We start from the raw sequence: 15714 nt of genomic DNA, 5'->3' as shown, positions 1-15714 counted from the left end.
TCCAGATCCATCGCTGAGCTGAATAGGTGTAGAGGTACTCCACATTAAAATCTAACGCATTGTGAACATGCGACATTTACTGTCGTGAAGACACGATACCGGATAGTTTTGTTTCAGAGATTTGCCCTCTCTGTCTCCCAATCGACAGTGATCGAGAAACAATTGCATGTAAACGTGGATAATTGATGATAGATAGAAAGACAGGTCTATTTCTGATTCCTAATGGCATTTCAAGTGTGATTTCTCCCCAGACTGTAGGATTGTCATTCAGTTCTCAAGGACCCTAACCTCAGATGCTGTATGAAAATGCTAGGAAGAAATGTCTGCAGCAGCTGGTGAAGAAGCATGGTTCCTATCAGAAAGTATGTGACTGTCCAGGTGGTCTCGCAACAGGAAGTGATGGACGTGGAATCTGAGATTGATAAGATAGCTGGTCTTTGATTTGTAAAGTATCAGTACCAATATTCCAGTTCTTTAGAATCTGCATTGACGCTGTACCATTGACAGTCTGGGAGGAAGACTGTGGCATGATAACAGCTGAAAAGACCAGGAACCATAGATCCAGCTATTCTGGCTTATAACCACAGAAAGAGAGATGCAGATTGTTTAGTAATGGCTCGGGACAATTGCTCTTGCATATGTCAGTCACATAGTGACAACCTTCCCTACTCATTAATGAACAGCAGTCGCCAACCCCTCATCTTACTAGGGATATTGTGTCTCTGGTGCTGACAATAATATGGAGTAGAAATAAGAGAAATAAATACCTGTCCAGCTTACGGAAAACTAGGTAGGCCATTCCAATCATTCTAATCTACATGTTTTTCTTCGCAAGATTATAACTTCCTAGGACCACAAGATAAAAATAGTATCTCATAGCGTATCTAGATGAATTGGGATTCCTGATTACTTCCATTCTGATCCTTATAGCTGCATTTCTGACTTCTGTCATTAAGTGCTCCAGTAGTCTATCTATCCATGTGTGTCTGCTGTCACCGGTCTATCTCCACTGTCTTTCCCCTCAGACGCGAAACTTTTCTTTTTTTTATTTAATCCCGACGCTCCACCACACCACTAAGAAACCACCAAACGGACTGGTCCTTTACTACAGGCTACCTACCTTAACTAAGGTACCTTGACCAACTGCTACTAGCTTGGCCTGGGGCCTTTCTCTTCCCTTCTCTCACCTCTCGCTCTCACTCTCTCCTCTCAATCTCCCCTCCCCTCAATCCTCCTTCTCCTTACCCTTCACTTTCCTGTCCTTTTTTTCCGCTTGTTCATTTTCTTATTTTTTTTGTTTTTTGTTCGCATCTTAAATCACGACAGTTTATCTGGTCGTGATTTAAGGTCCTCTGCTTAACTTTGCAGAGACTTTTTTGCCCACTACGTTCCCCAATTCACTCCCGTCCCGTCCCCTTTCCCTCGCCGCTCCGTTGGCAGTGAGAGTGGAAAGAAGACAACAATCTGAGCGATGGCAACCGTCTCAGCACCTACCCCTAAGCTGGATCGCTACATTGTCATCCACGTCGCAACCACTTGCGATGAACATGGCGTCTACGTCACCAAAGATTCTGCAGAAGTGATCGAATTGGGGTGGATTCTGTTGGATACCAAAACCTGCGAGGAGGTAGGCTCTATTTTTCTGAATCAACAACACTCGGCCTTTTTCCCTCCCCCCTCCTCTTTGCGCCTCACTCCCCTTTTCCCCTCTCAGTGCCTAGGCCACCACCACCGCTGTTCGTCCGCCTGTCGCTGACTTGGACTTTTGTTCCCTCCTTAGCTTCATCGCGAAAGTGTTCTCGTCAAGCCCGTCAACACTCCTATTACGCCTCTCTGCAGTAAGTGGTTCTTATTTTTTTTTTAATCTATCCATCTACCCAATTTCAACCGAACACGCGTTCTTCTTGAATTTCCGACCCCCTGCTCCTACACCGTTCCCATTCACTGGATGCATCAGTCTGTTGGTTCAATGGCTGACAGTGTCTGACAGCAAGCCTTACAACTCTGACATGGGAACACGTCCGCTCGGCAGGTACCTTCCGTGACGCAATCAACCGCTTCGATGCCTTTGCCCAGGAACACCTCATCAGCAAGAATCTCGAATTCGCCTTTGTGACGTTGGATTCGTGGGATCTCCGAGTGCAGCTGCCCCGTGAGGCTCGTGACAAGGCTGTCGTTCTTCCCCCATATCTTCAGCACTCACGGACCTTTGACCTCCGCACCGAGTACCAGAGATGGCAGACCCATCACCCCGAGTCTCTCCCTTTCGGCCCCAGCTCGCTTTCCAACATCTGCGCTGCGCTTGAAGTTGAACCTGTCCAGTCCTCTGCTCCGATCAAGCATAACCTCCCGTTCCACCTTCAGGCATTGGCCCCCGCCTCTCCCCGCCGGGCAATGGAGGAGGCCATCACTTTGGCTCGCGTTCTCCGCGGCTTGATTCGAAAGTCGCAGCCGCCACACGAGCACCCGGAGATCTTGACTCGACCCATGGATGCCAGAGCGGATGTTCGTGCCTTCTTGACAGAGCGCAGCAAGGTTCTCCATCTGAGTGGTCTGCCCCACGACACTACACAGTCGGAATTGGAGAGCTGGTTTACTCAGTTCGGTGGTCGCCCGATCGCCTTCTGGACTCTCCGGACGCCGGATCAACACAAGCCCACTGGCACGGGCTTCGCCGTTTTCTCTTCCCACGAGGAGGTATGTACTCTTCAGCTTCTCCCTCTTTTGTCTATTGCATGATCCTGACACTGGATGGTAGGCTGCTGAAAGCCTCTGTATGAACGGCCGCGCCTTGAACGAGAAGGCCATCGAGGTTTCACCCTCATCCAGTCGTGTCCTGGACCGTGCTGCTGAGATCTTGACTCCCTTCCCGCCGTCCAAAAACCGTCCCAGACCCGGCGATTGGACCTGCCCCTCCTGTGGCTTCTCCAACTTCCAGCGCCGTACGGCTTGCTTCCGCTGCTCGTTCCCCGCAATGGCTGCGGCTCCTGACCCGATGGGGTATGGAGCTTACGGCTACGGTCCCCCATCCATGGTGCCCTCGCACATGGGCCATGGCCACGGAATGGGCCACCCTCGTGGTATGGGTGGAAATGGTGGTGTGGTTCCCTTCCGTGCTGGTGATTGGAAGTGCGGTTCTGAGGGCTGTGGCTACCACAACTTCGCCAAGAACATCAACTGCTTGCGTTGCGGTGCTCCTCGCTCTGGGGCCGCAGTTGTTGCTGACTCTGCGTTCCCCTCCCCCATGGAGCCTCCGGCTGGGTTCGGAATGGGCCCTAACTCCATGACCAGCACCCCTGCTCCTGGTCCCTTTACTTCGGCAGCCGGTGGATTTGGTGGTTTCAACCAGCAATTCGCCGCGCCCCCAACAACTATGCTTTGCCTTCCGGTCTTGGTAGCGCCCCTGGGGCCTATCCACCAATGGGTCAGATGAATGCCGGCTATGGCTCCACCAATGCCTCGCACAGCACCTCGTCTTTCTCCAACCCCGCCACCCAGGCTGCTTTCAGTGGAGCTGATCACACCACCTCGACGAGCGCCTCGAATGGCGGATTCTATGCGACAGACGGATCAAATGATCCTTTTGCCTTCCTTTCAACTGGCTTGGGCGGCTTGACCGTATCTGACGATGCCCACTCCCGTCGTAATGGCACCGGCGCCAGCAAGTCCCCTGCTTAAATAAAGCGGGTACACCCTCTTTGGGGTAACGACGAGACCACAGATGGTTTCTCATCAGCCCGATTCCCCATTGCCTCAGTGGTTTGTCAATATGGAGGTCTGAGTCTGTTGGTATATGTAACGGTTGATATTCGTTGAATGCGCGTTTGTATAAGGGAATCTGCAGTTCTGGTGCATTGGTTGGGAGGAGCAGGCTGGTAGCGTGTCGTCGTTTCATCCTCGTGTTTGTTTTTGTTGATCTTTCACATTGTCTCGCAGCCTTTCTGGTCCACCACTTTTCGGCATGTTTTACTATTGCGTCTTTGGAAGCGATGTTTGAGGGTATAGAGAACTGTCTTTGGTACAGTCAATGGCAGATGGGCAAGGGGCGCTTTTATTCGTCGATTGTCCTTCGACTGGTTTTGATCATCATCCTTCACTTTGGGTCGGTTTGAGCTTCGCGCATTCTTCTCATGGGGCATCTTTCGACGGAGCTTCTTTTCTTCTCCAACCGCATGACTTCGCTCGAGCATTGCAACCAGTGGTGGACGCTCAAACTTGGCATTGCATTCTAGATATTGCTGTTTCTTCTGCACTCGGAATTACTGGAGAATCATGGTATTGATTACGGATGGGATACAATGGGATGGACTCTCGTTGGGGGTGTTGGGGTATTTCTTCTGCGTCAGCAAAATTTCAACACATTTGGGACACATGTGAGGCACAAAGATCGGGTATTGCGAGTGCAAGAAGATTGTTCTATATGTCTATAATTCCTCTGTTCCCCTCATGTTGTCTTTTGGCCAACATTGTTTACAATATGAAAAGTCGATGTTATGCTGTAAACCAACTCTTGAGGATTAGTTTGGCACCAGCACGATCTGATGCAATAAAGGTAGAAGCACGATTGTCTGGGCTGGCAATCAGCTGTTCCAAGCATTTGCATTATATGTAGCATCATTATTTCAAACGGAGGAATAAGAATAGAATGGCTGTTTAATGAGTTTGGACTGTCATATAACTGTGTCATGGAAGCTTGGTCGATGTAGCAAATAGCCGCGCGCCAAGCGTCTGGGAGCTCTGAGGCAACCGCGGGACTCGCGTTCACCTCCATCCGTCATCACCCCAAGGTCAGAGATACAATCCTCAGCATTCAGCGAACAACATTACGAGCTATCCACTTACGTCCTCACCAACCCTATCTATCACATTTCTTTCACTCCGTACCTATCTCCTCTAGACGCAGCACTTCTCACAGCCCACAATGTCCGGATATGACCGAGCTCTTTCAGGTAAGGCAGCTTAGCTACCCTAGCTTCTTGCATCATTGGTCTAGAGGACAGCTTATTCTGACAGAGATACAGTGTTCAGGTATGCTCTGTTATACGTTAGAGCTTTAGAAGCGGCTTTCTGACCATAGTAACAGCCCCGACGGGCACGTCTTCCAGGTGGAATATGCCATGGAAGCTGTGAAGCGAGGTAGGTCAATCTGCCTTCTGAAGCTCCCAAACTTCATTCTGTTCAATCTCACGCTGACCGATCTCCGCGCTGAACAGGAACCTGCGCTGTCGGAGTAAAAGGCAAAGATGTCGTCGTCCTGGGCTGCGAGAAGCGGTCTGCCCTTAAGCTTCAAGATACCCGCATCACACCGTCGAAGATTGCCCAACTGGACAATCACGCCGTTCTCGCTTTTGCTGGACTGAACGCCGACGCCCGTATTCTCATTGACAAGGCCAGATTAGAAGCCCAGTCGCACAGACTGACCGTCGAGGACCCCGTTACCATCGAATACATTACCAAATACATTGCTAGTGTGCAGCAGCGGTACACGCAGAGCGGCGGTGTCCGGCCTTTCGGTATCAGTACTCTGGTTGTAGGATTTGATCCCAATGATAATGTACCTCGACTATACATGACCGAGCCTTCGGGGATCTACTCTGCTTGGTATGTGGCTTCTTGGCTTGAGGCGACTGACCTTGGTTGGGTCAGGGACGTTGCTGACTTGGCTACTTGCTCTACAGGAAAGCAAATGCTATTGGTCGTTCCAGCAAGACCGTGCGCGAGTTTCTTGAGCGGAATCACCAAGACGATATGGACCGGGAACAGACGATCCTCCTTACTATCAAGTCGCTGCTGGAGGTGGTGCAGACCGGCGCCAAGAACATCGAGGTGGCTATCATGGCCCCCGGCAAGACGATCGAGATGTTGCCTGACGAGCAGATCGAGGCCTACGTCAAGAGCATAGAGACAGAGAAGCAAGAGGAGGCCGCGAAGAAGAAGACTGGTCGGACCGGAACCACAACGGCGGCCATCCTGACGCGGCCCGGTGGTGGAGAGACTGGGGAGTCGACCCGGGAGTCGGCTGACTGAGACTCTATACGGGACATGTGCAGCTACGAGACCTAACTACAACTTTTCTCCTTCGAATTCATGAGACTTGCGCAGCGTCATGCTCCTGAAGAAATGTGCACAATATTGTAGAACCAACGAGTGTGCAACAGGTAATCTATGGTGAATCTGTTGGGACGCGGAGAATATGCAAGCATTAGATCGTAATTTTCGTAAACCATCGTGATCGATCCAACTCAGCCTAGCCGATCCGATATGTCCTTGAAATTGAATATCGACTTTTCCTTGTGTTCCCGTACCCGGTCGTCCTTGATCATTCTAAATCGCGAAAAGTCAGCATCATCCATCGACCGCATACGACAACGTTTCAAAAGAAGCACCAGATGGAAGAGACATACCTAGAATCAATCCGAGCATCATCACCCTCAACCTGCAACGCAGCCTTGGGCGTCACAGCGTCGATCACAAAATGATTATCGCAGTGCGGGCAGTACTCGTCACTACCGTAATCATCAGCACCTGACATCCTCGCCCGAGAGGCCCCGGAGTCACAAGCACACTCTCCGGGCACCCCTGGGCCATTCAGCATGAACGCACCTCTCATCGAACTCCGTCGCGTCCTTCCGGAAACACTTCTTGCACTTTTTACAGGCGAATGTCTGGTGATAACGGTTTAGAAGTTGGTATTTGCAGGTAGCGGGGGTGTGAGCGTGGGAATACCATTTCGCTGGATTTGGTGAGCGGGTGGGTTTCTTGTTCGAGGTGGCATTCGGCGCAGTCGAACCATTTTCGGCCTGGGGGGATGAGGATGGTGAGTATTGAGAGTAGCTATGGCTTTTGCGAATGCGTTGGCGTGGTGTGGCTTACAGCAGGGAGAACGGATGGCTACTTGGGCGTTGAGGACGTGTTTGCTGTGTGGTGGTTAGAGGGAGTAACTATAGCGTGGTGGTGATTAAAATGGAATGGACGTACCACATTGTGAGGCGTAAATGAGTGTGATATGGAATGAGAGTAAGAATTGTGTGTCTATAGTCTACTCTGTTAGAGAGGTTGACTAAATTGATAGAGACTAAAAGAAAGGAAGCTAAAAATATAAAGGCCACCGTCTTGGCTGGTTGAATCAAAGTACGGAGTATGGACGGAGGTGCTGCCAGTGATGGATCGGGTCGCAATTGTTAGGTTATCATGGTTATCGTTATGGATTGATATTCAGAAGAGATAGATCTTCATTCCCTTCCTTTTCAACTCTGGCCTTTGCTCTTCTACTGCTCTGCTTTCCTTCATTCAAGCTCCCCCTCTACTCCTCCTCAACCCCACTTGTTAATCGTCATCCCTTTGACTCTCCACACGCTTTTGCACCGCCCCCTGTCTCCTTCTGGTCGATCTTCATCCTCGCCTTTTTCCCGAGGACTCATCTTCAGCTACTGTCTAAGTATAACTCCAGCTGCGGCTCAAGATCTTCGTCAGATGACTTCTGGACGGTCATTTCTCCTGCTCAGTTTCCTTTCTCGATCCGTTTCTCGCTCCTTTATACCCAACGATCTGCACCTGACTTCTTGACCTGCCCGCCACCATATTTACTTCGGGTCTCTTCTCGGCTACTTGTCCCGACTCTCAATACCGAACTTCGACATAGAATAACATTGCACCGGACGCAAGGTTCGAGATTCGACAAAGGCCTATGATTCATATCTCCTCGCCCTTCCTGCGCGCGATCTCTCGTTGTGGTCATGGAGGGAAGCGGCAAGGACAAGGACGGCACGGATAATGCTCCCATTGTATGAGTTGCGCTTCCTGTGCAAGTGTATGAGCATCTTTTACTGATCCTGGAAATTTCCGCAGAGACCGGTTTCCTCCCTTCTGTCACATTTCGAGAACCTGTCCCATCGCCGATCACCATCCGCCTTTACAGCTACGAGTCCGCATGATTCGACTCCCTTCCTGAGGACGCCCGAACCTGTCGACGAGGTGCGCTCTGCGCGCGCTTCTCTCGACCTTTCTCGGTCTCAATCCCCATGGAATGCGACGGCAAAGCCTCAGAACGGCCAGCGGTACGATCGGGCAAATGGCGGATTTTCACGGCGAAGCGGCTCCCCGGAAAGGTCTCCAGGCAGGTGGCAGAGCAGACCCATGTCGATGAACTTCCACTCGTCGCCGCAACTAGCACCGACTTTGACGGTTGACTCGCCGCGATCACCTCCGCGCGGATTTGGAGCCCAAAACCACGCTGAGCATACCGTCAACTCCAGGATGTCCCGCAGTCCCCCGGACCCCTCTCGGGGCTCATTACCGCCGCCGACCAACCGACCAACAACGCCCAATTCCTCGGCCTTCCAGCAGGTGCCTGGTCATCTGTCGCCAGCGCATTCTCATTCGGGGAGCTTCATCGGTGAGAGTCCGCCTGATCGAAAGCAAAAAAGCTCTTCGTTGCCTCCCCCCATCGATCGGGCGGAGAAGCCGAAGGTCCCTGCAAAGCCGGCAGCCTTAACTTCCCATGAGAGCGCAACTCTGGCACCCAAACCAGAGAGGACAACGTCGGAGGATCGGATATCACCGTTCAGCACGCCCCCAGGCAGTCCCGAGAAGCCATCCGTCAAACCATCATCTTGTGGACGTCCGCAGATGCCACGCTCTCCTTCTCGGCCGACGACTGAACCCCCAAGTCGTCAATCGTTCGATGATAGGAGCCCTGTGCCGTCTGCGCAAGCTCTTCGGGATGCGCGCGAGCTTGGCTTTTCGCGCAGGAGACCCATCCCGGAACCGACGCGGGACATGAAACCACTGATGGTACAGGTCCCACCACATCCAATGAAACAGACGGAGCCCTTGTCAGCTGCGCCGTTGTCAGCTCGCAGGCTCCAAGCGACCGATACTCCCACCGAGCCTCCCAGCCTCCCGCCACGGCATTCGCCCTTGGCGCGAAGGAATGGCGCATCTCCGTCTCGGCCGTCGCTTCATCTGGACGGCTCTTCGCATCCTGAACCATCGCCTAGACCGCAATCATTCCAACTGCCCCCAAGGGAGATCCAAACGCCCACGCAAGTACACCGACAGCCGTCGTTCTCCAGAGAAGCTAAGCCAGGGCAGGCGTCTTCTGTTCCTGAACGGCAGTTGGTCCGCGCGGACACATTCGGACAGGATCCCGTGGACGAACCGGCAATCTCGCGGACCGACTATCCGGACGCATCAAGCACTAATCGTCGACCGCCTCTTCTTAAGAACGGACCGAGGGAGATCCATACAAGATATGACACTCGTTTGATGGATGTATGCGGCAAGCATGTGTGTACAACAGGTTATTTGACGCGGGTATGGGACCTCACCAACGGAGAACAAATCTTGAGTCTCAGCCATGGGGAGACTGTGAAGAGTCTATCGATAGCATTCAAGCCTGGTACCGGCCTGGAGGATGAGGGTCAGCGGCTATGGCTTGGCATGAGCACGGGAGAAATCCATGAAGTGGACATCTCCACTCGATCCATTATAGCAACGCGCTCCTATCCTTCGCGTCGTGAAGTGATCAAGATCCTCCGACACAAAAAGGAGATGTGGACCCTTGACGACGAAGGACGATTGCTCGTCTGGCCGCCGGATGAGACTGGGACCCCGAATCTTCAGTACAGCTACCACAACCCTTATGACCGTGTCGCCCGAGGACACACATTCTCGTTGGTTGTTGGAGATACATTATGGCTGGCCACCGGCAAGGAGGTCCATATATATCGGCCAAACGCACCTGACGATATCTCATTCAAGGTTTTGAAGAAACCTCTAGGCTCGCAGCACACTGGCGATGTCACGTCCGGTATCTACACGACTAGAGATGGGGGACGTGTGTACCTGGGCCATGCGGATGGCAAGGTTACCGTGTACTCTTCCACAGATTACGCTTGTCTAGCAGTCGTCAATGTAAGCGTTTACAAGATCAACTGCTTAGGTGTGGTTGGTGATTATCTATGGGCGGCCTATAAGACGGGCATGATCTATGTCTACGACACGAGGACCGACCCATGGATAGTAAAGAAGGATTGGCGAGCGCATGACGGTCCAGTCTCTAGCTTCCTGCTGGATTTCAGTAGTGTCTGGACCATGAACCGTCTGCAGGTGACCTCGTTAGGAGACGATAATTGTATTCGTCTCTGGGATGGAATGCTGGAGGATGATTGGCTGGGTAAGGCGATATTCCCCAGGTACGATGAATGAAAAGCGAAAACTAACGTCAACAGAAACCCGCATGCAGAGCAGAGACGTAGAATTCTGCAAGTTCCGTGAGATCTCGGCAGTCATTGTGACATGGAACGCTGGCGCGTCTACGCCAGGTAGTGTCCGCTCCAGCAACTTCATCCAGGAGGCAATTCATCCCGAGAATCCACCCGAGATTTTGGTCTTCGGCTTCCAGGAGCTTGTGGATCTGGAGAATAAGAAAATCACAGCCAGTGAGTAAGAGTCTGGGCTGCCTCACATGCGAGTTCTGCTAATTCGTCTTTAGAAAGCTTGCTGCTGGGAAGCAAGAAGAAAGACAGCGGAGAGAAAGAACATATGAGCCGTCAGTACCGGGTATGGATGGAGCATTTGACTCGCTGTATCAACGACTGCATGCCCCTCGAGGAGTCATATGTCCTTCTTCATTCAGCGAATCTCATTGGTCTCTTTACCTGCGTCTTTGTCAAGCACAAGGAGCGACAGAGGATCAAGAACATCGGCGCTGCAGAGGTGAAGCGGGGTATGGGAGGATTGCACGGAAACAAGGTATGCATTCTGAGGGACTGCACTGGTTTTGGTCCGGTTGCTGATTGCACAGGGTGCCCTGATTCTTCGCTTCATACTCGACGATAGTTCTTTCTGTTTCGTGAATTGCCATTTAGCAGCCGGGCAGTCGCAAACGGCGCACCGCAACAATGACATTGCAGCCATTCTCGAGTCCGAAGTGCTTCCGGTAGAGAACAGCCTTACCACTCGGGCAAACCACTTTGTCAGCGGCGGTGATGGCACGATGATTATGGATCATGAGATTTGCATTCTCAACGGTGATCTTAATTACCGAATCGACTCGATCCCACGAAATGTGATCATCGAGGACATTCGCAACAACAACCTCGCAAAGCTGCTTGAGCGAGACCAACTGCTGGCATCGCGACGCAAGAACCCCGGCTTCCGACTCCGGTCATTCACGGAGGCGCCCATCACGTTCGCGCCGACGTACAAGTACGATGTCGGCACGGACGAATATGACTCGAGTGAGAAGAAACGGTCCCCTGCGTGGTGCGATCGCGTCCTCTACAGGGGCCTAGGTCGGATTAAGCAGCTGGATTATCGACGACACGAGGTCCGAGCCTCCGACCATCGGCCTGTGAGCGCATCTTTCAAGCTCCGCATCAAGACTGTGCTACCGCAGGAACGTGCCACGGTGTGGGAATCATGTCAGCAAGAATTCCAAAAAGAGAAGCGCAGGCTGGCTTCTGAAGCTAGGTAAGCTATTCTTACTGTCTCTCTGTTCAGGCTTTGCTAACGTGTGTAGCATTGAATACCTGATTAGCGTTCTGGGGACAGATCCTCAGCAGGCACGAGCATTGATTCTAGGCACGGGTAGTCAATGAGCCGTTGCTTGATATTCGTCTTTCTTCTCCGCATTTCCTTGCATGGCATTTCTTCTGCGGTGATCAGCTTCTTTGCTACAGGTAAAAGTTGGTCAGGGAGTGAAGTGTATAAGACGGTTTCCTGCGTCGCGGTGTTGTTGCTATGCTGTGCTGTTGTTGTTGTTGTTGTTGTTGTACGACTAATGATTTCACGATAGACATGTATCATGAAGAGAGCCCTGGGTGGTAGATAGATTCACTGCTATGCAGGCAGGTGATTAGACAACTGCATTCTGATCATAATTTTTCATTATACTATTACATGCAGACATCACAACTCCCGCAAAACAAACATAACCATGAACATCGATGATACGCCCAGCCTGACCCAAGCACTAAGTCCATACGTCAAGTCAGAATATACGGACTTACCCGGATGTCTAATGCAAAGTCTAATGCACACTTAGTCGCAAACATGCATCTCACCTTCTCATTTCAGCACGGTATTTCGTCCGTGCTCTGCATTTTAACCCGCACGGAGTATCTGCCATGCAACCGTTACAATATATGCCAAACTAGACATAGCGCTAGCCTCCAAAAGCCAGAATCTTAGGCTGAATTCTCCAAGAGCAATCATCTGGGATCTGGTTGATTGGTTCGACAGGGTGATGATCAGCGATGATGTACAGCCGTCGGCAGCACTTGTCGTGGATGCTTGTTCGGTGGTCTGATGCGGGGAATGTTTGCTATATACATACTCCGCGTACGGCGTACCTCTCTATGTTGCAGTCACACTGAGAACCAGATCGAGGGTGTTTGGCTTTAACTTCGCATTTCTCTCCATCGAAGGTATCAGGGAAGCAGCCAGTCGAGATGACGAAGTCTCCCTCTCTAGCCACTGCAGTTGCAGTATTAACTCTCGCTCGAGGGAGCAATGCGCTCGTTAGACCGGGCAATGTGGTAAGTTACTCATGCTCTTCTCTTCTATTCCTCGTACGAGCAAGTCTAAAACTCAGTAGGGAAAACTACCAGCCCTAGGCTGGAACTCGTGGAATGCGTTCGGCTGCGACATTGATGCGGCCAAGATCATGACTGCCGCGAACGAGGTCGTCAATCTGGGCCTGAAGGACTTGGGGTACGAGTATATCAATAGTGAGTGACCTCGTCCAAGTCCTACGATGATGTTGGTGTTGACCGGGGGTAGTTGATGATTGCTGGTCCGTCAAGAGCGGACGGGACGCGAGCACGCAGCGCATTATACCCGACCCTGAGAAGTTCCCTGATGGTATCTCGGGCCTAGCGGACCAGATCCATGATCTGGGGCTGAAAGTCGGGATATACAGCAGTGAGTCACTGCCACTAGATAGATACAGATGAGCAAGGAGCTGACAGCATGAAGGCGCCGGGCTGACGACCTGCGCTGGATACCCTGCCAGTCTGGGCTACGAGGACATCGATGCGCAGACGTTCGCGGAATGGGGCATTGACTGTACGTTTTATCCCAAGTTCTTAGATCTCAAGCACCCTCAGCTAACTAACCGCAATCAGACCTGAAGTACGACAACTGCGGCGTCCCCTCGAACTGGACCGACGCATACACCTACTGCGTCCCAGACCCGGGCAGTAAAGCCACAAACGGGACCTGTCCCGATAACAAGAATCCCGCGCCGGCGGGCTACGACTGGAGCACATCGCTGACAGCCGAGCGATACAGACGGATGCGCGATGCGTTGGTCAGCGTCGACCGCACGATGCTGTACTCACTATGTGACTGGGGTCAAGCGGACGTGAACGACTGGGGCGACGAAACAGGCAACTCCTGGCGCATGTCCGGTGATATCACGCGTAAGCTTCAACCTTCATTCGTACCTGTGTCTGTTATTTAAACCGATACCATAGCATCATGGCCCCGTATCGCCGCAATCGCCAACGAGAACTCCTTCCTGATGAACTACGTTGATTTCTGGGGCCATCCGGACCCGGACATGCTGGAGATTGGCAATGGCAATCTCACGCTAGCAGAGAACAGAGCGCACTTTGCGCTCTGGGCGGCGATGAAGTCGCCCTTGATCATCGGGACCGCGGTGCGTTTGTCTCTGCAATGGGATCCATCAAGATAGTGGATATGTACTGACTCGATCACCAGCTCGACTCCATCAGCCAGGACCACCTCGCGATCCTCTCAAATAAGGTTCTCCTAAAGTTCCACCAGGACCCGGTGGTGGGCCGTCCTGCCCACCCGTACAAATGGGGGTATAACCCTGACTGGACGTTTGACCCTGCTCATCCGGCAGAGTACTGGTCCGGCGCATCGTCGACGTTGGATGGCACGCTGGTGCTGATGCTGAATTCGGAAGATACGAAGCAGACGCGTACGGCTGTGTGGAAGGAGATTCCTGGGCTGAAAGATGTGCTTAGGAGGCAGGGGAAACGGCGCACTGGATTTCGGGTGACGGATGTCTGGACCGGGAAGGATTTGGGTTGCGCGAGAGATCATTACAGTGCGGAATTGGAGAGTCATGATGTGGCTGCGTTGGTTGTTGGGAGGACATGCTAGATGGTAGAATCTGGTTCATCTGAGGATGTCCAGTGAATGCTCGGTTCAGAATCAGTCATGATTCTAGCCTATCACGGAGTGACTTCCTTTAAGACCTGCATACAAACGAATGGTATCTATCCAACGCATCTCGAAGCTCAAAGGGTGCAAAGTATAAAGTTCCACCAACCTCATGAATAGCATTCATGGTATATCAATCGTATCTCATATGAGGCCATCAGGCTCGTACCCAAAACGGTAAGCCACCCATCAACAAAGCCGAAAGTTTTCCGCGATTTGCATTAAGTCCGAAGCGATACTCTTCTCATCCTCCACCCATTCATCAACAAGCTTAGTCGTCAAGTCCTGCGCGAACTCCGGAAGCTCCTCGAGAATATGCCTCGGGAAGTTGGGATCAAAGTGGCCCCTTTCGCCATGGCTATGTAAGGTATCCAACGTAAAATCGACAACTACATCACGCAGAAGCCGATGGTGTATCGAAGTCATTGTATAGACTTCCCTGACAGCACGGGGATATACCGTCGGAAACGATGCCTTTCTGAGAATCTCTGCAAACTTCTCCTTGGCCAGATACTTCAATCCTCTAATAAGAAGGCGATCCGCGACGAGGAACACCTGTGCATGAACAGAGAGTTCGCAGCAGTGGAGACGATCTATAGTCCCCCTAGTGTCAGGAATGTACCTGCTCAAGCGTTAAGGCCCGGACTGACCGACAAGATCGCCTGGTGGACTCTGTCCTTCAGCTAAGAACGATGTAGGGAACTCATAATCCAGATAGAATGTGTAATCGCTTGAATAGAGGTAATCGAGCAGCAGAAGGACGACCAGCGGATGGTCAGGGAGCCTGATTCGCCCCGTGCAGGCTTCCTGCGATATTGTTGTCAGAAGCTTGCTTGTTATAGACGAGGAAGCAACTCGGTAACCGACGGAGAAATGCGAGTCGAACACTTTGGCGAAAAAGTCGGACTGCGAGCAGATTATCGCCTTATGGGCTGGAAAGATATGATCACCGCAGAGGATCAGGAAGTCGCTGTACTTAGGGTTCGCCCTCAGACTGTTTGGACAGGTTTCCTTAGTAGACCACTAGAATTGTGGCCTGGCGGAACTCACGTTGCGATGGAGGATGACATCTCGTTTCTGCAATTGCTTTCTGCAGCGACTTCTAGCTCTGATGGATCCTCTTCGCCGTTCGCCCCATCCAGAATGTTATCATTGTCTGAAATGACTGCAGCCATCGTCTAGCTGCTCTCAAGACAGACGAGAGGGTTCGAGATCGCAGAATCTGGGTCTAGTACTGGCTGTTTCGATAGGAGGGAAACATGGTGAGGTCGTGCTGATATTGGGATACCAAGACAGAAGGTTAATGGGGGATGTAGGTGGTACAAGCGAGTCTAAGAAGCGAACAAGGATGAAGTCTATTTCGGTACCACAAATGGAAGGAGGTTGTCGAACATTCAGGTACCTCAAGATCAAACCCACCTATTGTAACAACAGCTCCGGACAATTTCTGGTCCTGTCTCAGTCGTGAGTTTCAGGGATTCCCCTGTAGCTCGCGTGCTGTGCTTCTGGAAAATG

At 51.7% G+C, this 15714-nt stretch overlaps 6 protein-coding genes across 6 annotated transcripts; 4 read left to right on the top strand and 2 right to left on the bottom strand.

The window, feature by feature from the left end:
- Window positions 1-1072: 1072 nt before the first annotated feature.
- P174DRAFT_509703 (putative RNA binding protein (Arp)) lies at window positions 1073-3678 on the top strand (the record flags this gene model as incomplete). The annotated part of the gene is made up of 5 exons (XM_024831600.1): window positions 1073-1627; window positions 1781-1838; window positions 1991-2697; window positions 2759-3326; window positions 3350-3678. The coding sequence occupies exons 1-5, from the start codon at window positions 1472-1474 to the stop codon at window positions 3676-3678; spliced, it is 1818 nt and encodes a 605-aa protein (XP_024685098.1). The 5' UTR covers window positions 1073-1471.
- A 1109-nt stretch (window positions 3679-4787) lies between these two features.
- On the top strand, window positions 4788-6138 carry pre6 (proteasome core particle subunit alpha 4). The gene is made up of 5 exons (XM_024831025.1): window positions 4788-4949; window positions 5022-5028; window positions 5084-5136; window positions 5214-5601; window positions 5679-6138. Exons 1-5 carry the CDS (start codon window positions 4922-4924, stop codon window positions 6025-6027), a joined length of 825 nt encoding a protein of 274 aa, XP_024685097.1. The 5' UTR covers window positions 4788-4921; the 3' UTR covers window positions 6028-6138.
- Window positions 6073-7258, bottom strand: P174DRAFT_79734 (CHY zinc finger protein). Its single transcript, XM_024832463.1, has 6 exons — window positions 6979-7258; window positions 6874-6917; window positions 6727-6800; window positions 6604-6665; window positions 6405-6506; window positions 6073-6324 (listed from the first exon to the last, which is right to left on the bottom strand). The coding sequence occupies exons 1-6, from the start codon at window positions 6981-6983 to the stop codon at window positions 6243-6245; spliced, it is 369 nt and encodes a 122-aa protein (XP_024685096.1). The 5' UTR covers window positions 6984-7258; the 3' UTR covers window positions 6073-6242.
- Window positions 7259-7736: 478 nt separating this feature from the next.
- P174DRAFT_365411 (putative inositol polyphosphate phosphatase) lies at window positions 7737-11603 on the top strand (the record flags this gene model as incomplete). Its single annotated transcript, XM_024822056.1, has 6 exons — window positions 7737-7784; window positions 7849-10177; window positions 10233-10442; window positions 10496-10755; window positions 10808-11475; window positions 11525-11603. 6 exons carry the CDS (start codon window positions 7737-7739, stop codon window positions 11601-11603), a joined length of 3594 nt encoding a protein of 1197 aa, XP_024685095.1.
- A 597-nt stretch (window positions 11604-12200) lies between these two features.
- Window positions 12201-14287, top strand: P174DRAFT_438269 (glycoside hydrolase family 27 protein). The gene is made up of 7 exons (XM_024826498.1): window positions 12201-12542; window positions 12602-12734; window positions 12787-12927; window positions 12982-13071; window positions 13131-13427; window positions 13482-13666; window positions 13729-14287. The coding sequence occupies exons 1-7, from the start codon at window positions 12456-12458 to the stop codon at window positions 14137-14139; spliced, it is 1344 nt and encodes a 447-aa protein (XP_024685094.1). The 5' UTR covers window positions 12201-12455; the 3' UTR covers window positions 14140-14287.
- A 101-nt stretch (window positions 14288-14388) lies between these two features.
- P174DRAFT_417526 (uncharacterized protein) lies at window positions 14389-15374 on the bottom strand (the record flags this gene model as incomplete). Its single annotated transcript, XM_024824607.1, has 3 exons — window positions 14389-14792; window positions 14850-15193; window positions 15250-15374. The coding sequence occupies 3 exons, from the start codon at window positions 15372-15374 to the stop codon at window positions 14389-14391; spliced, it is 873 nt and encodes a 290-aa protein (XP_024685093.1).
- Between the last annotated feature and the right edge of the window lie 340 nt (window positions 15375-15714).

Source organism: Aspergillus novofumigatus (assembly GCF_002847465.1).
Source record: "Aspergillus novofumigatus IBT 16806 chromosome Unknown P174scaffold_2, whole genome shotgun sequence".
NCBI classification, from domain to species: domain Eukaryota; kingdom Fungi; phylum Ascomycota; class Eurotiomycetes; order Eurotiales; family Aspergillaceae; genus Aspergillus; species Aspergillus novofumigatus.
The sequence above is the reverse complement of the archived record's forward strand: the minus strand, read 5'-3'. Positions and strand labels throughout refer to the sequence as shown.